The sequence below is a fragment of the Scyliorhinus canicula genome, chromosome 11, assembly GCF_902713615.1.
Source record: "Scyliorhinus canicula chromosome 11, sScyCan1.1, whole genome shotgun sequence".
NCBI lineage: Eukaryota > Metazoa > Chordata > Chondrichthyes > Carcharhiniformes > Scyliorhinidae > Scyliorhinus > Scyliorhinus canicula.
This window is the reverse complement of record NC_052156.1, coordinates 122,111,808-122,130,715: the sequence shown is the minus strand read 5'-3', so window position 1 is coordinate 122,130,715 and position 18,908 is coordinate 122,111,808. Positions and strand designations below refer to the sequence as shown.

The window sequence follows — 18,908 nt, the reverse complement described above, 5'->3', positions numbered from 1 at the left end:
CAGCAGAGATGGTGCAGTCAGAATCATTAGGGACATTTAAGTGACTCTTAGACAGGCACATGGACAGCAGTAAAGTGAAGGGATTGTAGGTCAGGTTGATCTTAGATTAGGATAAATGGTCGGCACAACATTGTAGGCTGAAGGGCCTGTACTGTGCTGTAATGTACTGTTCTATGTTCTATGATCACTGTAAGAGAAAAGGCAAGCTGATACTATAATAAGGAAATAGCAAGACATCTTACTTGCATATAAAAGGTAAAGTAGCAGCTCAAGAAAGTAGAATTGCTCATGTGCGAAGGAGTTAAATTGTTAAGCATCAAGTTATGACAAATATTAAATAAATATGTGCCAATGGTTTTTTGAAATGGTGATTAAGTGAAGATATTGGTTCACAGGAAGGACGTAGGATAATTGTTCAAAATAACTGTAAAAGATTCCGAAAAACAATTGGTGGGACATGAGGTGACTCTAACCCATGGTGCAGATAGGAAACAGGAAGGGTCTTAGTTACAATTTTCCCATTCTCATGTAATGTAAAATTAGATTGAAGAGTTTCTGAGGTCATATTTTTAATCAAGAAGGATAAAAAGGGGAGCAGTAAGTCGACCAGTAAGTTGAGCATCATTTGTGGTCTACCTTTGTAAGAACAATAAATATGCACAAAGATTCTTAATTAAAAGTATCTAGTGCTCAGGTTCAGGATATCTCATCTGGGCTGCAGGTGAACTTGGAGTGGGAGGGTAAAGATCCAGTTGTCATGGTCCACGTAGGTACCAACGACATAGGTAGAACAAGAACAGAGGTTCTGCTAAGGGAGTATGAACAGCTAGGAAGTAAATTAAAAAGCAGAACCAAAAAGGTAATAATCTGTGGATTACTACTTCAGCCACAAACTAATTGGCATAGGGTCAATAAGATTAATGCGGTAAATGCGTGGCTCAAAGATTGGTTTGGGAGAAATGGGTTTGAATTCATGGGACATTGACACCAGTACTGGGGGAGAGGGGACCTGTTCCGATGGGATGATCTTCACCTGAATCATGTTGGGACCAGAGACTTGGTGAATCGCATAGCTAGGGCTATAGATGGGCCTCTAAACTAAATAGTGGGGGGGGGGGGGGGGGGGGGGGGGGGGGTTATGTTGTATGGAGAATTAGAAAAGCAAAGTTAAAGGAGGAGAAGGTAGAAGTGCAGGTTAATGATGAAGACTTTAAATTGGTAAAGCGGCTGAGGGCTCAGGAGAGACTAGTAAAGTTTCCGAACATGTACTAGAACAGAGTATCGAAGGTGGCAGGAATCTAACTTCAGGCAGAACAAAAAAGAGGACAAATATGAGAAGGGAGGTGGCCAATGCAGGACTGAGGGTGTTGTACATAAATGGACGCAGTATACGGAACAAGGTAAATCCTTGTTGCGCATATCCAAATTAGTCGATAGAAAAGTTAGAGCATGAAAACAGGCCCTTCGGCCCAACTTGTCCATGCCGCCCTGTTTTTACCACTAAACTAATCACAATTGCCCACATTTAGCCCATATCCCTCTATACCCTCTTTCCATATAACTGTCTAAATGCTTTTTAAAAGACAAAATTGTACCCGCCTCTACTACTGCCACTGGTAGCTCGTTCCAAACACTCACCACCCTCTGTGTGTGAAACAATTGCGCCCTCGGGACCATTTTTTATCTCTCCCCTCTCATATTAAATCTATGTGCTCTAGTTTTAGACTCCTCTAGCTTTGGGAAAAGATGTTGACTATCTATCTTATCCATGCTATTCATTATTTTATAGTCCTCTATAAGATCACCCCTAAACCTCCTACGCTCCAGGGAAAAAAGTCCCAAGCTATCCAGCTTCCCCTTTTCACTCAAACCATCAAGTCCTGTTAGCATCCTAGTAATTTTTTCTGCACTCTTTCTAGTTTAATAATATCCTTTCTATAATAGGGTGATGAGAACTGTACACAGTATTCCAAGATGTGGAGATGCCGGCGTTGGACTGGGGTGAGCACAGTAAGAAGTCTTACAACACCAGGTTAAAGATCAAACCTGTTGGACTTTAACCTGGTGTTGTAAGACTTCTTACAGTATTCCAAGTGTGGCCTTACTAACGTCTTATACAACTTCAACAAGACATCCCAACTCCTGTATTCAATGTTCTGACCAATTAAACCAAGCATATTGACTGCCTCCACCACCATGTCCATCTGTGACTCCACTTTCAAGAAGCTATGAACCTGTACTCCTTGATCTCTTTGTTCTATAACTCTCCCCAACATGCTACCATTAACTGAGTAGGTCCTGCCTGATTAGATCTACCAAAATGTATCAGCTCACATCCATCGGCCCACTGGCTCAATTGATCAAGATTCCATTGCAGTGCCAGTTAACCTTCTTCATTGTCCACCATGCCACCATTTTTGGTGTAATCTGTAAACTTACTAACCATGTCTCCTAAATTCTTATCCAAATCATTAAAATAAATAACAGTGGACCCAGCATTGATCCCTGAGGCACACTGCTGGTCACAGGCCTCCAGTTTGAAAAACAACCCTCTACAACCACCTTTTGTCTTCTGTCATCAAGCCAATTTTGTATCCAATTGGCTATCTCATCTTGGACCCCAAGAGATTTAATCTTATGAAACAACCTACCATGCACTACCTGGTCAAAGGCCTTACTAAAGTCCATGTAGACAATAGTGACTGCAGTGCCCTCATCTACCTTCTTGGTTACCCCATCAAAAAACTCAATCAAATTTGTTTTCTTTGTCATTTGTTTATGTTAACATGCGGGCTGATGTCTGGGCATGGTGGGAGGATGGGATCGTTGTTACTGTTATGGGGTTTGAGATATTTGTTGTTGGTTATTGATGTTGGGTGTAAATCCGGGAGAAAAATTGTGAAAAAGGAGAATAAAAATATTTATAAAATGGTATAAAAAAAAGAATTTGGGATTTTCCACTTACAAAGCCATGCTGACTCTTCCTAATCAGTCCTTGCTCTCTAAATGTCTGTAGATCCTGTCGCTCAGCATAACTTCTAATAATTTACCCAATACAGAAGTAAGGCTCACTGGTCTGTAGTTCCCAGGCTTACTCTTACAGCTCTTCTTAAACAAATGCACAACATTTGCTGCCCTCCAGTCTTCAGGCTGTGGCTGTCGACGATTCAAATATCACTGCTAGGGGACCTGCAATTTCTTCCCGAGCCTCCCACAACATTCTGGGATACATTTCATCAGGTCCCGGGGATTTATCTACCTTGATGCGCTTTAAGACTTCCAGTACCTCCTCCTCTGTAATGTGAACACTCCTCAAGACATCTCTGTGTATTTCCCCAAGTTCCCGAACATCTATGCCTTTCTCAACCATAAATTCTGATGTGAAATATTCATTTAGGATCTCACCCATTTCTTGTGGATCCGTACATAGATGCCCTTGTAGATCCTTAAGAGGCCCTACTCTCTCCCCCTTTATTTGTAGAAGCACTTTGGATTCTCCTTTGCCTTATATGTCAAAGCAATCTCATGTCCCTTTTTTGCTCTCCTGATTCCCCTCAACTTTACTCCAACCACCTCTATACTCTTCAAGGAATACACTTAACCAGCTGCCTATGGCCGATACAATGTTGTGGGTATCTCAGAGACATGGCTGCAAGAATATCAGGGCTGGGATCTAAATATCCAAGGAAATGTGTCCCATTAAAAGGATAGACAGATGGGTAGAGGGGGCATGTTGCATTGTTAGTAAAGAATTAAATTAAATCGACAGCAAGAAGCGATATAGAATTAGAAGGCATAGAATCTCTGTGGGTAGAGTTGAGGAATCACAAAGGAAAAAATACCCTGATGGGAGTTATGTACAGGCCCCCTAGCAGTTGTCAGGATCTGGGGTAGAAAATACATCAGGGGATAGAAAAGGCATATAAGAAAGGCAATATTACAATAGTCATGGGGGACTTCAATACGTATGCAAGTCGACTGGGAAAATCAGGTTGGTAGTGGATCCCAAGAAAAGAGATATGTGCAATGTCTAAGAGATGTTTTTTTTGGAGCAACTTGTGACAGAGCCCACTAGGGAACAGGCAATTTTGGATTTGGTGATGTGTAATGAGGCAGACTTGATGAGGGAACTTAAGATGAAGTAACCCTGAGGGAGCAGTGACCACAATATGATAGAATATACCCTGAAGTTTGAGAGGGAGAAGCTAGAATCAGATGTATCAACATTACAATTGAATAATAAAGGTAACTACATAGACATGAGGGAGGAGCTGGCCAGAGTTGATTGGAAGGGGAGCCTAGATTGGAAAACAGTGGAACAGCAATGACAGGAATTTCGGGGGTTATTCCGGAGGCACAAGGAGCAGGATACATGCTAAGGAGAGGATGAGGCATCCATCACTGAAGAGGGAAGTCAAGGGCAGCATAAAAGCAAAAGAAAAAGCATACAAGGCGGCGAGGATCAGTGGGAAGCCGGAGGATTGGGAAGCCTTTAGGAGCAAGCAGAGGACAACTAAAAAAGCAATAAGGGGGGGAGAAGATGAAAATGAGTGTAAGCTAGCTATTAATATAAATGAAGATAGCAAGAGTGTTTATCAATGCATAAAAGGTAAAAGAAAGGCAAGAATAGACATTGGACCACTGAAAGATGAGGCTGAAGAAGTAGCAATAGGAATCAAAGAAATGGCAGAGGAACTGAATAGTTACTTTGCATCAGTCTTCACGATGGAAGACACCAGTCGGATACCAGAACTTCAAGAGAATCAGGGGGAAGAGGTGAGTGTAGTGGCCATTACTAAGGAGAAAGATCAGGGAAACTGAAAGATCTAAAGATAGATAAGTCACCTGGACCGGATGAACTACACTCTATGGTGTGAAAGGAGATAGCTGAGGAGAATGTGGAGGCATTGGTGGTGATCTTTCAGGAATCACTGGAGGCAGGGCGGGTCCCAGAGGACTGGAAAATGGCTAATGTAGCACTTCTGTTTAAGAAAGGAGGGAGGCAGAAGTTGGGGAATTATAGGCCAGTTAGCCTGACTTTGGTCATCAGTAACATTTTGAGGTCCCTTATTAAAGATGAAATTGCGGAGTACTTGGAGGTGCATGATAAAATATATCTGAGTCAGCACGGCTTCGTCAAGGTGAGGTCATGCCTGACAAACCTGTTACAATTCTTTGGGAAGGTAACAAGGAAGATGGACAAATCAGAATCAGTGGATGTGATCTATTTAGATTTCCAGAAGGAATTTGACAAGGTGCTGTATAGGAGGCTGTTAAGGAAGGTAAGAGCCCATGGTGTTAAGGGTAGGATACTGGCATGGATAATAATTGGCTGCCTGGCAGAAGGCAGAGAGTGGGATAAAGGGGCTATTTTTCAAGATGGCAGCTAGTGACTAGTGGTGTGCCTCAAGGGTCAGTATTAGGACCACACTTTTTCCACGATATATATTAATGATCTGGAAGAAGGAACTGGCGACACTGTTGGTGAGTTTGCAGATGAAACAAAGAAATGAAGAGGGCCAGGTAGTACTGAGGAAGCAGGGGGCAGCAGAAGGACTTAGACAGGCTGGAAGAGTGGGCAAAAAAATGGCAGATGGAATACAATGTGAAAAAGTGTGAGGCTATGCAATGCACTTTCGTAGGAAGAATTAAGACATAGACTATTTTCTAAATGGGAAAAGGCTTAGGAAATCAGAAGCACAAAGGGACTTAGGAGGCCTAGTTCAATATTCTCTTAAAATTAACGTACAGGTTCAGTCGGCAGTTAGGAAGGCAAATGCATTGTTAGCATTCATGTCAAGAGGGCTTGAATACAAAAGCAGAGATGGATTTCTGAGGTTGTATAAGACTCTGGTCAGACCCTATTTGGAGTACTGTGAGCAGTTTCGGGCCCTATGTCGAAGGAAGAGTGCGCTGGCCTTGGAAACAGTCCAGAGGAGGTTTGCAAGAATAATCTCTGGAATGAAGAGCTTGTCATTGAGGAGCTTAGAAGGTTGAGGGGAATCTTATTGGAACTTACAGGATACTGAGCGGCCTCGATAGAGTGGGCATGGAAAGGATGCTTCCACAGTAGGAAAAACTAGAACCTGATGGCACAACCTCAGAATGAAGGGACGATCCTTTAAAACTGAGATAAGGAGGAATTTCTTCAGTCAATGGATGGTGAATCTGTGGAACTCTTTGCCACAGAAGGTTGTGGAGAAAAAAATCACTGAGTGTCTTTAAGGCAGGGAAAAACGGATTCTTGATTAATAAGGGGATGGGGCTTAAGGGGAGGAGACAGGTGAATGGGGATGAGAAACATATCAGCCATGATTGAATGGTGGAGCAGATTCGATGGGCTGAATGGCGTAATTCTGCTCCTATGTCTTATGGTCTTATGACCTTATGGTTCATTCAGGGCAGGAAGCATCATTTTTTGAAAGCAAGTAAAGTTGAACAAATTTTGGTGGGAGATTTGATAAGGTGATTCTCTAGATAGATAGAGAGAATATAGTTTCAGAAGGCATTCAGTTAGGTGTCATTTAAGTTATTTGTTTGAGGTATAGTTTGGAAAAATCCAGGCATAAAAGTAAGGAAATGGTTCAGAATGGATAGAATATTGGTCAAACAACAGAAAACATGGTAAATAGGCAATGCTGGGTCTGCAAATCAAACTCAACTGCTCAGCCTTAAATTTGTAACAGCAGTGTATTACAGCATATCCGCTTCCACAGTACCAACCTCAGAACAGTTCTTGGTTTCCGGACAGGTTGTTTCGTGAATAATTTCGACATTGTCTTCACAGCTGTAGTAAATGCATGAGTTATTAGGATCGCGTCCATCCTATGAATGAAAAACACAATTTAAAAAAAAGCTGTGATTGTGTGAAAATGACAAGGATGGAATTTAATGACCACAATGAATGGGTAGGAATTTTACATTTCAGACTTAAAGTAGTGAACAGAGGTCACAAACATGATAATGAGAACTTTTTTTTAAAAACGAATGTCAACATAGTACACAAAAATAAACAGGGCGGCACGGTGGGGCAGTAGTTAGCATTGCTCCCTCACAGCGCCTAGGACCCGGGATCGATCCCGGCCCCGGGTCACTGTCCGTGTGGAAATTGCGCATTCTCCCCATGTCTGCGTGGGTCTCACCCCCACAACCCAAAAAGACCCAAAAAGGTTAGGAGGGGTCATGGGTTACGGAGATAGGGTGGAAGTGAGGGCATAATGTGGGTCGGTGCAATCTCGATGGGCCAAATGGCCTCCTGCTGCACTGTATGTTCTATGTTCTATGTGCAGAGTAGGCATTGGCCATGCTAAATTGCCCCTTAATTGGAAAACAAAACATTTTAGAAAATAAAAGTACACAGAAATAAACTGACAGAGATGCCAAGATTCTGTTGTAGTGTGAGTCTATCTGGAAGAGGTAATCTCATATTGCTTGGGCTTCACCCAAGCTGTGTATTCAAAGCTATGTATGAACAATAAACACAGGATGTCTTCCTGCTAAGTTTAAGATGTTGTTCCAGGCTGACCACAGTAAAGTTTACATATATGAATAGAAACTCTATCATATTATGGCAGAATTTCTACCATAGAGGGGGGTAGAGGGGCGGCACAGTGGTTAGCACTGCTGCCTCACAACACCATGGGCCCGGGTTCAATTCCGGCCTCGCGTGACTATGTGGAGTTTGCACATTCTTCCTATGTCTGCGTGTGTTTCCTTCGGGTGCTCTGGTTTCCTCCCATAGTCCAAAGATGTGCAGGTTCGGTAGAATGGCCATGTTAAATTGTCCCTTGATGACCAGGGTCAAGTGTTGGCTAGTGTAGACTTGAGAGATGAACAGACACTTCCAACATTGATGAAGGTTCAACTCAATTTTATTAACTACTTCTAACTAACTAACACACGATGACTGTGGGTCTAAGTGATGCTAACTTAAACTAGAGACCTAAGCCTTGTCCAAACCAGTTGATTCTCTCAGCACATGTTGTAAGTCTGTGCTGGGCTGGATGAGTTCTTGTTACACTCAGAGGCAGCACCCAGAATGAGTGGGAACCGTGGTGCCCTCTGCCTTTATAGTGTGTGTATTCTAACTGGTGATTGGCTGCAGTGTTTGTACATGTTGATTGGTCCCTGTGTGTGTCCATCAGTGTGTGTCTGCACCATGATATACTGGTGTATATTATGACACAGGGATGTGCAAATTAGGTTATGGGATTACAGGGATTGGGCAGGTGGACACTCGTAAATGGGCACACTGCTCATTCAAGGGCCTGTGAAGTCTCGATGGGTCGAATGGCCTCCTTCTGAACTGTCAGGATTCTATGATTCTTCTGAGTGAAAGTTAAGGAGATACCAATATATTTTTTAATGGTTCTTACACAGAAAGTCTTGTTTTATCAGAAATATATATGACACACCTTACATGCAGGTACTGTGGTTTCAGTCTTGGGAACGTTAAGTGTTGACTGGGTAAAGCCTTGAAAACAACAAATAAACATTGAGACAATAATCAAACTAGCCAAAATATAGATGCATCGGTAGGAAATAAACCCAATAGATGATGGATAGAATTTCAGGAGGAGAGAGGGCAGAATTTAAGCTCCATCTGCTGAATGTAGGGAAGAGTCTTAGATATATCTGCTTAATCAAAGATATCAAGGCGACCTTCAATTATACAACAAGTTTATATTGTATTGACTTAGGCATTAGGCTCAAGAGGCAGCATTTTTTTTTTAATGTTTTAAATAAATTTAGTGTACCCAATTCATTTTTTTCCAATTAAGGGGCAATTTAGCATGGCCAATCCACGTACCTTGCACATCTTTGGGTTGTGGGGGCGAAACCCACGCAAACACGGGGAGAATGTGCAAACCCCACACAGACAGCGACCCAGAGCCGGGATCGAACCTGGGATCACAGCGCCGTGAGCCTGCAGGGCTAACCCACTGCGCCACCGTGCTGCCCTCAAGAGGCAGCACTGACTGAGATTCAAAAACCGGCCACAGAATTCTAGCCACCATGGTATCTGGTCTCAGTAGATATTGGTTCAACGGCGAATTAACGGCCTTGTTGTGCCTGACCTGGTATTGAGACGAGGCCGTTGAGTCTCGTGAAAGGACTCTCGTGAGATCTGCGACGCTTGAAAATCCTCGCAAGCTTCAACGGAGTCTGGTGAGAGGTCGCGATCTGGATCTCATCCTCACTGGGTGTAATCCAGATCAATATATTTAAATGAGCCATTCGGCTCATCAGTGGTCAGGGGAAGACACGGTGGTACCTTGGCACTCCCTCTAGCACACAGGTACCTTGGCAATACCCCGATCTCTCAAACCCCCAACACGACCCCGGGACCCCCAATGCAATGATTAAGAGTTCCCAAGCCACCTTACCCTACCTCATAAGGATAGAGCACCCCTGAGCCGGATCCCTGGCACGGGAAAGATGCTACCTGGGCACCTTGGTACTGCCAGCCTGGCACCCTAGCCATTATAAACTGGCAATGCCAAAGTGGCACCCAGGGTAGCTCTGTCATGGTGCCTGGGTGGCACTGTCAGGGTGCCAGGCTGCCACTGCCAAGGTGCCCAGACAGCGCCACATCAGCAGTGCCAGGGTACTGCCCTGGCCTACCACTCGGGGCCTCTGATAGCTGAGGATAAACTGCAAGTGCCATTCCACCTGGTGCATGCGCTCGGCCGGGATCTCCGAGGCAAGGGGTGCTGGGTAGATCCGGCGTAGACATAATCAAGTGAGGCTAACTACGCACTTGAACATGCAGATCGCGACGCCTCTCCAGATCCTGTTAGATCTCGCAAGGCGTAATGAGCTGGGTAAATCTTGCAAGAGGCCTCTCGCGGGATTTACCGATCCCTTATCATCCTGAGTCAGGCCCGGCACAGCCATTACTTCATGCCTGTAATGGCTGAGCCTGAGAACAGTTCTTGGTTCAGGTTGCCTACAAACACAGGTGATTTTTTGAACAGTGACAGGGTGACTACCACGGTGTTATAAAACAAGTGATTAGCTTTCATCAACAATAATTAGATGCTGCTTTCAACTAAAATTACATTTTTAAAAATATAACATGACTTATTTTGCAAAGAATAAAGTGGGTAATTCAAAGATTTTACTCAACACACTCCACTTATTATTACTTCATTAATTTCTCCATTTGAACACTTATTTTCTTTGACACCAATGTCAATTCAGAGGATGGAAAAAGCATGTTCAACAAACAAATCCAATCTCCCCTCCCACCCTGCCCCACCCCATGAGAGCTTCTAACCAACTCATTGCCAACAGTATCACTAGGGGACCGGTGACCTCCTAGTGATGTATCCACCAAAAGCCCAGGAACATCGAGGCATCCAAGCCGCAGGTGAGTAAAAACTGGATGTGGATTGCAGGCTGGGTATCTTTGGAGGAATCAGCGGGATGTGCTGTTATGGTACTCAGAAGCACGCCCCCTGCAACACCCACCATCATCCCTTCCCAATGACTGCCCCCTCGATCAGGTACAGAGTATGCTAAGTACCCGATAAATAGGAACCACCCCCCCCCCCCCCCCCCCCCCCCCTAGGCTACCCGTGAGATGCTGGCCCCACGCACTGCTGACTGAATACCAGTGGAGGTCTGATGAGACTTTGAGGTGGGCAGCACGGTCGCACAATGGTTAACACGGTTGCTTCAGAGCTCCAGGGTCTCAGGTCCGATTCTCAGCTTGGGTCACTGTCTGTGCGGAGTCTGCACGTTCTCCCTGTGTCTGGGTGGGTTGCCTCCTGGTGCTCTGGTTTCCTCTTACAGTCCAAAGATGTGCAGGTTAGGTGGATTGGCTATGATAAATTGACCTTTGTGTTCAAAAAGGTTAGGTGTGGTTACTGGGTTAGGGGGTTAGGTTGGAGGTGTGGGCTCAGGTAGGGTGCTCTTTCCAAGAGCTGGTGCAGACTCGATGGGTCGAATTAACTATAAATTCTATGATGAAGGGCCTCCATTTCATCGTGAATGCAAAGGCCATCTACAAGCCTTCTTCCCTTGGATCACATTCAGAACAGAAATGAAATATTGTGGGCGTCGCAAATCTACTCTCTACTGTCTGCACCTGGCTTTGGTGAGGCATTAAATTACGCTCTGAGATTCGAAATACAAATAGAGCTTGTCAATCCTCTGGCTTCCAGAGATATGGAATACCAGGTAACATACATTTTTTCAGAAGATATTCAATTCAAAATTCACTCAACCCCAAAATAAAGGTACATCATAACTCAGTGAGGAAAGGAAAGGCCAACATGCTTATGTTCACAGAAATTAGCACAGGGCACAGAAAATGTTTTTAAATATTACATTAAACTTATACTATTTTCTATCATTCTACTTGTTTCCCATAAAAAAACAAAGCCAGTGCAATGAATGAAAGAAACTTGTCACCAGCAATATAGCACAACTCAACTAGTGCTGATATGTACACTTCCACGTGGATGGGCACAGAGGTTTTCTGGGGTCAATGGATAGTGTTGCTGCCTCTCAACCAGAAGCTCGCGGTGAAACGTCTCACACCAGGAGCTGATGGTCAAGAAAGGGGTGTTCACAACAGGGCCAACAGGTTGAGTAACGACCTGTGAAATCTTTCCAACCCGGGCCAATGGCACGTGGGAAGAATGAGAGAGACTCAGTCTTGGTCAGCCATGCTTGATGTGGAGTGGCGCCCCCCCTCAGGCTAACTGCCTCTGGAGAGAGGTTAGCGACCTGTTTCAGGTAATATTCTCTGTGGGAACAGATGAAAGTCCACCATGTGCACCACTAGGTGCAGGAGGAGAAACAATAACAAAAGGTGGATGAGCTGAATATACAAAGAATTTATGTACCGGTATCAGGACACTTTACTGGGAATGTTTAGCAGAGAAAATATATGATGGAAGAAAAATATGACTTATCAGTATTTTGAGTTTCAGAAGGTGTACTTATTGTTGTTTGTCCTAAGTAAAGCGAGCACAAGACAGAGAATCAAATCAGAAATTAAGAAATTACAAAAACGGAGCAGGTGTAGGCCATTCTGTCCCTCCAATGTGTTCAGTAATTTCATAAGATCATGGCTGATTTTATTGTGGCCTCAATTAACTCTACGTTTTCAGTCCACCCCTATAATCTTTGACTTCCTGGTCAGTCAAGTATCTAATTCACCTTTAAAAACCTTCACTGACCCTGCCTCCACTGCCTTCTGGAAAAGAGCTTGCCACAGAAAAAAGCAAACCTCTAAGGGAAAACAATTCTCCACATCGCATGTCTGAAATGGGAGACCTTTGTGTTTAAGTTGTGCCTGCTGGTTTCACCATTAAGGGGACCAACCCACCTGTCAAATACCCTCAGGACCTTACAATATTTCGATAAGATCACCTCTTGTTCTTCTAAACTAAAATGGATTCGCTCATCCAACGTTTCCTCATAAGGAAATCCTTTCAACCCAAAAATTAGTCAAATTAACCTTCCCTGTGCTGCTTCTAATGCAATTATATCATTTCTTAAGTAAGGAGACCAAAACTGCCCACAGTGCGGCAGATGTGACCTCACCAATGCCCCATACAACTCCAGCAAAACTTGCACATTATCGGGCCTGGGAAAGTATTCTCTCCAGTTGGCTCTCGAACTTGTTGATTCAGGAAATTGTTCTTATCTTCCAGGCTCCTTCTGCCAGTCTGAATCATCCAATAAATATGAACATGAAAATGATCAGTGATTACTTCAGAGTGTCTCTTACGACCCCCTTCTATTTTCTTCATGTGCACTCTGGGCGAAATTCTCCTGTCTGAGGCCAGGGTGGGACGAAGAACAGTTCCAGCTGTGGAGGCCAATGGAAATGTGCATGGCCCCTGCCTCGTTGGTTACGTAGTCAAGGATTTCCAGAACTATCACAGCAGGGCGGATTGGATGATGTACTCGCCGCCATCGTATCCAAGTGCTATATTAAAAAGTCGACCCGACTGAAACTTACTTACCATACAGGTTGTGATGGTAAGTAGTGGACTGGGTCCTCCAGTGCCAAAGTTTAGCAATATCTTCCAGGCGTTCTCTTCAATACAGTGGAGGCCAGGAGGGACGAGGAGGAAACAAAGCAGGGAGACCAACCCTGCATGGGTGCAGGTTTCCAGAGCAATCAGAGCCCAGGGTCTCCATAACCAGGTCAGATCTCCAGTGCCGCAAGGGGTTGAATGACATAAATTCACCACAGTAGGTGAACCCTCAGCTGCTTACACCAACCTCAATGAATGTTACAGGAGACATGAGCCACAGTAGCAAGGAAATAAGGTCATGCCTCATTGCCCCATTGCAATCTACCTGCTCTGCAGGTGGAAAGATCACGATGGCTCCCTCACCTTTCCACAGAGAGAGCTCACATGCTATCTGGAAGGGGGATGAGATGCTCAGTGCACCAGAAAACACCACAAATGACATGCCTCTCTCAGTCTTATCGTTATACCGGGATGGGATCACTATTCTGGAGTGTGCTGGTCCAGACCCCTTCTGGACAATCTCCAGAGCATCAATCAACACCCGCACAATCTATTGGGTTATTTGTAAGACTGGAAGCACGAGAAGAATACGTGAAATTGCTACATACAATTCCTCTTAATGCCATCTTGTCTGTTCGTTTTGGGCAGACGTTAAGCCAAAATTGCCAAGAGAGCAAGAACACAGGAGGAGGGAGCCAGTCACACTTGAAACAAATCACTGAATTAAAGGGGTGGGCAGCCCAGCTGGCAGAGGTGCACTTAGACAGGGCCAATGGAGATGGAGAGATAGGTGTTAGGCCTCCATTTTGTAAGTGATGCGACCATCAATTCACACGAGACAGAGAGTTGAAGTGAACAGTGGCTTTAATAGACTAGAACAGTGCCGGTCTGCCACTGCTCTGCTAGTGAGAACCGCCTACAGAGCAGCTGCTCTTTATACCTCCCCTCAAGGGGGCGGAGCAAGGGGTGGAGCCCACAAGTGCACCAACATGATACATTCCGTGTAGTACAGTACAATGGTCTATAGGTGGAGCCCACATGGGCAACAGCGTGATACAATGAAAAACAGTGGTGAATGGTTGGTACAATACGTTCACCACAGTAAGGATCCATGGATGTAATATAAAACTCCAAAAATTAAGGGTACAATTCAAAAATCTCACTGAATAAGTGCCATTAATGATAAAGAATTCATCAATTTAACATCACTGAACACTTCAGTTATTCTGTTTGAAATAATAATTTATGAGTCGTTCTGAATATAAATTTCAAATGCCAGACATTGGGTATCTTAACTAATCATTCACTATTCCCATACCAATCCAATGAGTAGTTGTAACAAAATCAGTGTAAATCTTTATCAATGTTCATCGATGCAAGTAAAACACCAACAAGATTCAGCACAATGGACCTCATTTTCGTAGCTCTAATTGTACGCAAGTGGAACAAAACATGTTCTAATTGCTAGCTAATTGAAGTTGCCCGCAGAAGTTTTAACATTACTCACCACTGGAGGTGGTCTCCGACATTGTTGGTCCTGTACTTGCTGCAGTTGTTGTTGGCACTAAATAGCACAGAAAATGGAACAGATTATTCATACTCTACTGCCGCAATTGATTTCTAAGGTAATATATAGGTCCTAGCATCATTACTTCAGTCAAATCATCAATTAGCTAATGCATGTACATCAGTAAGGAGCAAGAAACATTCATACCGACATATCATTTCAATAATTCCCTCCCACAAATTCATAGGTTACTCTTCAGCCCACAGTCTCAAAAAAGTTGCCTAAATAAGTTGCCTGCAGAAGTTTAAACATTACTCACCACCGGTGGTGGTCTCTGAAGTTTTTGGTCCTGTACTTGCTGCAGTTGTTGTTGGCACTAAATAGCACAGAAAATGGTACAGACTATTCATACACTGCTGCAATTGGTTTCCAATGTAATGTATAGATACTAGCATCATTGGGGCTCAACCAATGGGCCAAATGGCCTCCTTCTGCACTGTACTGATTCTATGGTTCCATGCTTCTATGGCAGCTATCCGCTAGGTCAACATTCAAATACGTGGAATTATAAATGTCAACAGTCACGTCCTAAACACACATACTGAGTGTCAAACACTGGCAGGGGCAAATTTCATCAATAAAACTTATTCAGTGCACCGTTCGTTTCTGAAAATTACAATTGATACTGCCAGACATTGGGTATCTCAACTAATCATTCACTTTTCCCATACCAATCCAATGAGTAGTTGTAACAAAATCAGCGTAAATCTTTATCAATGTTCATCGATGCAACTAAAACACCAACAAGATTCAGCACAATGGACCACATTTTCGTAGCTCAAATTGTACACAAGCGGAAATAAAACATTTTCTAATTGCTGTTAGCTGACCAATGAAAAAGGAAACTCTCACCACTAATCCCATTGTCAGAATTGGTTTTTTTTAATTCCGAGGAGCCATCTATTTTTCCAAATAAGGGGCAATTTAGCGTGGCCAATTCACAAAACCTGCAGATCTTTGTGTCGTGGAGAGAGGCCCACGCAGAGATGGGGAGAATTAGCAAACCCCACACACAGTGACCCAGGGCTGTGATCGATCCAGGTTATCACAGCCTGGAATGTCAACTTTGCGGCCCAAGATCGGAAGAAAGAACAGAGAGACATGAACACCGCCCATTACACCACATGAACCCGCCTCACATCCAATGACTCTGTCCACATCTCCCGCTGTCTTGAGAAAGCGGGCAGCATAATCAGAGACCCCTTTCACCCGGCTAACTCAGACTTCCAACAACTTCCATCGGGCAGGAGATACAAAAGTCTGAGAACACGCATTAACAGATTCAAAAACAACTTCTTCCCCGCTAATACCACACTCCTAAACGACCTTCTTATGCACTGATGGACTAATCGTCTCATCTGATCTCGTCACACATCTTGAAATTAAAATGAAAACGAAAATCTCTTCTTGTCATAATTAGGCTTCAAATTAAATTACTGTGAAACGCCCCTAGTCGCCACATTCCTGCGCCTGACACGAGAATTGAACCAATGCTGCTGGCCTTAGTCTGCTTTACAAGCCAGCTATTTAGCCCACTGTGCTAAACAAGCCCCTTCACTATTGAGTAGTACTACACTCCTGCATGATTCATCCGATGCCTGTGTCGATGTAATTACACTGTGCATTTCATGTTTACCCTATTATGTATTTTCATTTCATGTGCACAATTGTCTTTTTGAGCTCCACGCAGAACAATACTTTGCACATTCCTCGGTACACCTGACAATAAACTAATCCAATTCAATCCAATCCTCAGCGCCATAGGAAACATTGTTAACCACTGCGTCACTGTGCCGCACCCATTGTCAAAAATAACGGCAGTGACTATCATTTAAGTTGCTGCTGGTCCAAATTAGCAGAAAAATTACTGCAGAGTATTATGTCATATGTTGCTCGAATTTAGCATCAGATTTTAATGTACAAAGAAGCTCGACTCACCAATAACTGTAGTCTCAGAAACAGTAGGCGCCCCTGACACACTCGTTACAGTTGGCCCTATGTAGCAGAGCAAATATGAAACAATATTGATCCACAAATGAAAGAAATTAATTTCATGTGGCAAAGTTGAGAGAAACAGTACTCACAACTCATGGTAGTCTCTGAAGTTGTAGGTCTTCCAGTTCCTGTGATTGGTGTTGACGCTAAATAGAAGGAGAATTGGCGCAGAATATTTATTCACTCCTGCTGCAATTGGTTTCCAAGATGATTTTCAGATTGTAGCATCATTAAGTCAAGTAGGAAAGGCTTCAAATTTGAGCAGGAACAAAATGATATCTCTAGCCAATGTCTAAAATCAATAATTCCCTCCCGCAATTGCAGTGGTTACACATCAAAGAAGAAAGATGAAGAACAAAGAAAAGTACAGCACAGGAACAGGCCCTTCGGCCCTCCAAGCCTGTGCGGATTATGAAGGCCGAAATAAAACAAAAACTTTCTGCCCTTACTCGGGCCATATAACGATCAAGCCACCAACAAGAGCAGTTCCTCGACCATATTGCCTGCAAAAGCCAACGACGTTTCAGACAGCTACAATGAAATCCTCTTGGTGTCAGCAATCGCCACATTAACATTTCTCAACAAGATTTTGATGTTGTTTATCTGTAAAGCCTAAATTTTAAAGGCTACTAAATGATTAACCTTCCAAAAATTAAGGGTGCAATTCAAAAATCTCACTGAACAAGTGAAATTAATGATCAGGAATTCATCAATTTACCAATAATGAGCACTTTAGTTATTTTGTTTGTAAGAATAATTCATGAGTCGTTCTGAATATCAATTTCAAATACAAGAATCAACAGGCCCCAAATTCAATATAAATGACTCTTTTACTTTGGAAGTCTAAAAATAAGATCCTTTCAAGAATGTCCTTTATATCTCAGCAAAAACGTGCATTTCTGTCCTCTTCATTTCTCCTGTTGCCTCACCTAACATCATTCATGCAAATAAATGGCTATATCTATCCTAAAGTAATGGCACCAAACTCCTAATTCTTCAAAATGCGTTTGCGAAATGTAAATGTCAAATATTATTTTCAATTTGCACTTTCAAAACACAAATTCAGTCTATCAAAACCCAGGTTTCCATCCATCAACTCATTTTGGCAGTCTTCCTTGATGCTATCTTTTTAAGTTTTGAAAGGTTGCCATAAATACACTCAAGTGGGCACCAGGAACACATTGGACAGGAACCATTACAATCAACAGTTTTCTTCTGAAACGCCATCCTCTCCCAAACGTTATCATTGATAATGCCAGATATCTACTCCAACAGGTCGCAATCATGATTCCAATGACTGGACAATGAAAAGTGGATGGAATATCCACATCAGAACAAGAGCATGATGCACATTCAACCAAGAAGGCGATGACCAAATACAACATGGAACAACTCAACTTCTACTGATTAAATTCACGTCTATTGGAATGGACTGAATATAAGCTGAACGACGATGACATGCCAATAACACGTCCCTTGGAAGGGACACATTGGCAGCACAAACATCGTACGACAATGACAATACATTCACTCACAGTTCACAGTCATTTCACAAATAATAGGATTGCGTATCCTACTGGTTTGTTTAGGCACAATGTAACACAGGACATGTGGGTAGTTAAAAATCTCACATAACTCTCAATTAACAACAGTTTTATCGTCTCAAAGAAGCCCTGCTCACCTGTAATTCCAGTCTCAGAAACAGTGATACCTGTGAATGTCACTGATGTTGGCGCTAGGTTGCAGAAAGAACATGAAACAATATTAATACACAAGTCACAGATATTAATAGTAATGTGGTGAGGAGAATAAAAACATTACTCACCACTGGCGGTGGTCTCAGAAGTTGTTGGTCCTGTACCTGCTGCAGTTGTTGTTAGCACTAAATAGCACAGAAAATGGTACAGACTATTCATAAACTACTGTTGCAATTGGTTTCCATGGTAATGTATAGATACTAGCATCATTACTTCAGTCAAATCATCAAGTAGCAAATGCATGTACATCAGCAAGGAGCAAGAAAAATTAATAGGGAACTATTATTTCAGTAATTCCCTCCCTCAAATTCATAGGTTACTCTTCAGCCCACAGTCTCAAACAAATTCCCGATAGAATTTGCCTGCAGAAGTTTAAACATTACTCACCACTGGTTGTGGTCACCGACGTTGTTGGTCCTGTACTTGCTGCAGTTGTTGTTGGCACTAAATAGCACAGAAAATGGAACAGACTATTCATACTCTACTGCCGCAATTGATTTGTAAGGTAATATATAGGTACTAGCATCATTACTTCAGTCAAATCATCAATTAGCTAATGCATGTACATCAGTAAGGAGCAAGAAACATTCA

At 43.0% G+C, this 18,908-nt stretch overlaps 1 protein-coding gene across 1 annotated transcript in view; it reads right to left on the bottom strand.

Annotated features, from left to right (window-relative positions):
- Nucleotides 1-18,908, bottom strand: part of LOC119973788 (mucin-19-like) — a 129,383-nt gene that overhangs the window by 19,148 nt on the left and 91,327 nt on the right. Inside the window, exons 43-51 of the mRNA XM_038812212.1 lie at nucleotides 18,705-18,761; nucleotides 18,386-18,442; nucleotides 18,242-18,295; nucleotides 16,650-16,706; nucleotides 16,504-16,560; nucleotides 14,825-14,881; nucleotides 14,506-14,562; nucleotides 8,415-8,473; nucleotides 6,724-6,825 (exon numbers count right to left, since the gene is read on the bottom strand). Coding sequence (XP_038668140.1) covers nucleotides 6,724-6,825; nucleotides 8,415-8,473; nucleotides 14,506-14,562; nucleotides 14,825-14,881; nucleotides 16,504-16,560; nucleotides 16,650-16,706; nucleotides 18,242-18,295; nucleotides 18,386-18,442; nucleotides 18,705-18,761 — 557 coding nt within the window. The remainder of the gene's footprint in view (nucleotides 1-6,723; nucleotides 6,826-8,414; nucleotides 8,474-14,505; nucleotides 14,563-14,824; nucleotides 14,882-16,503; nucleotides 16,561-16,649; nucleotides 16,707-18,241; nucleotides 18,296-18,385; nucleotides 18,443-18,704; nucleotides 18,762-18,908) is intronic.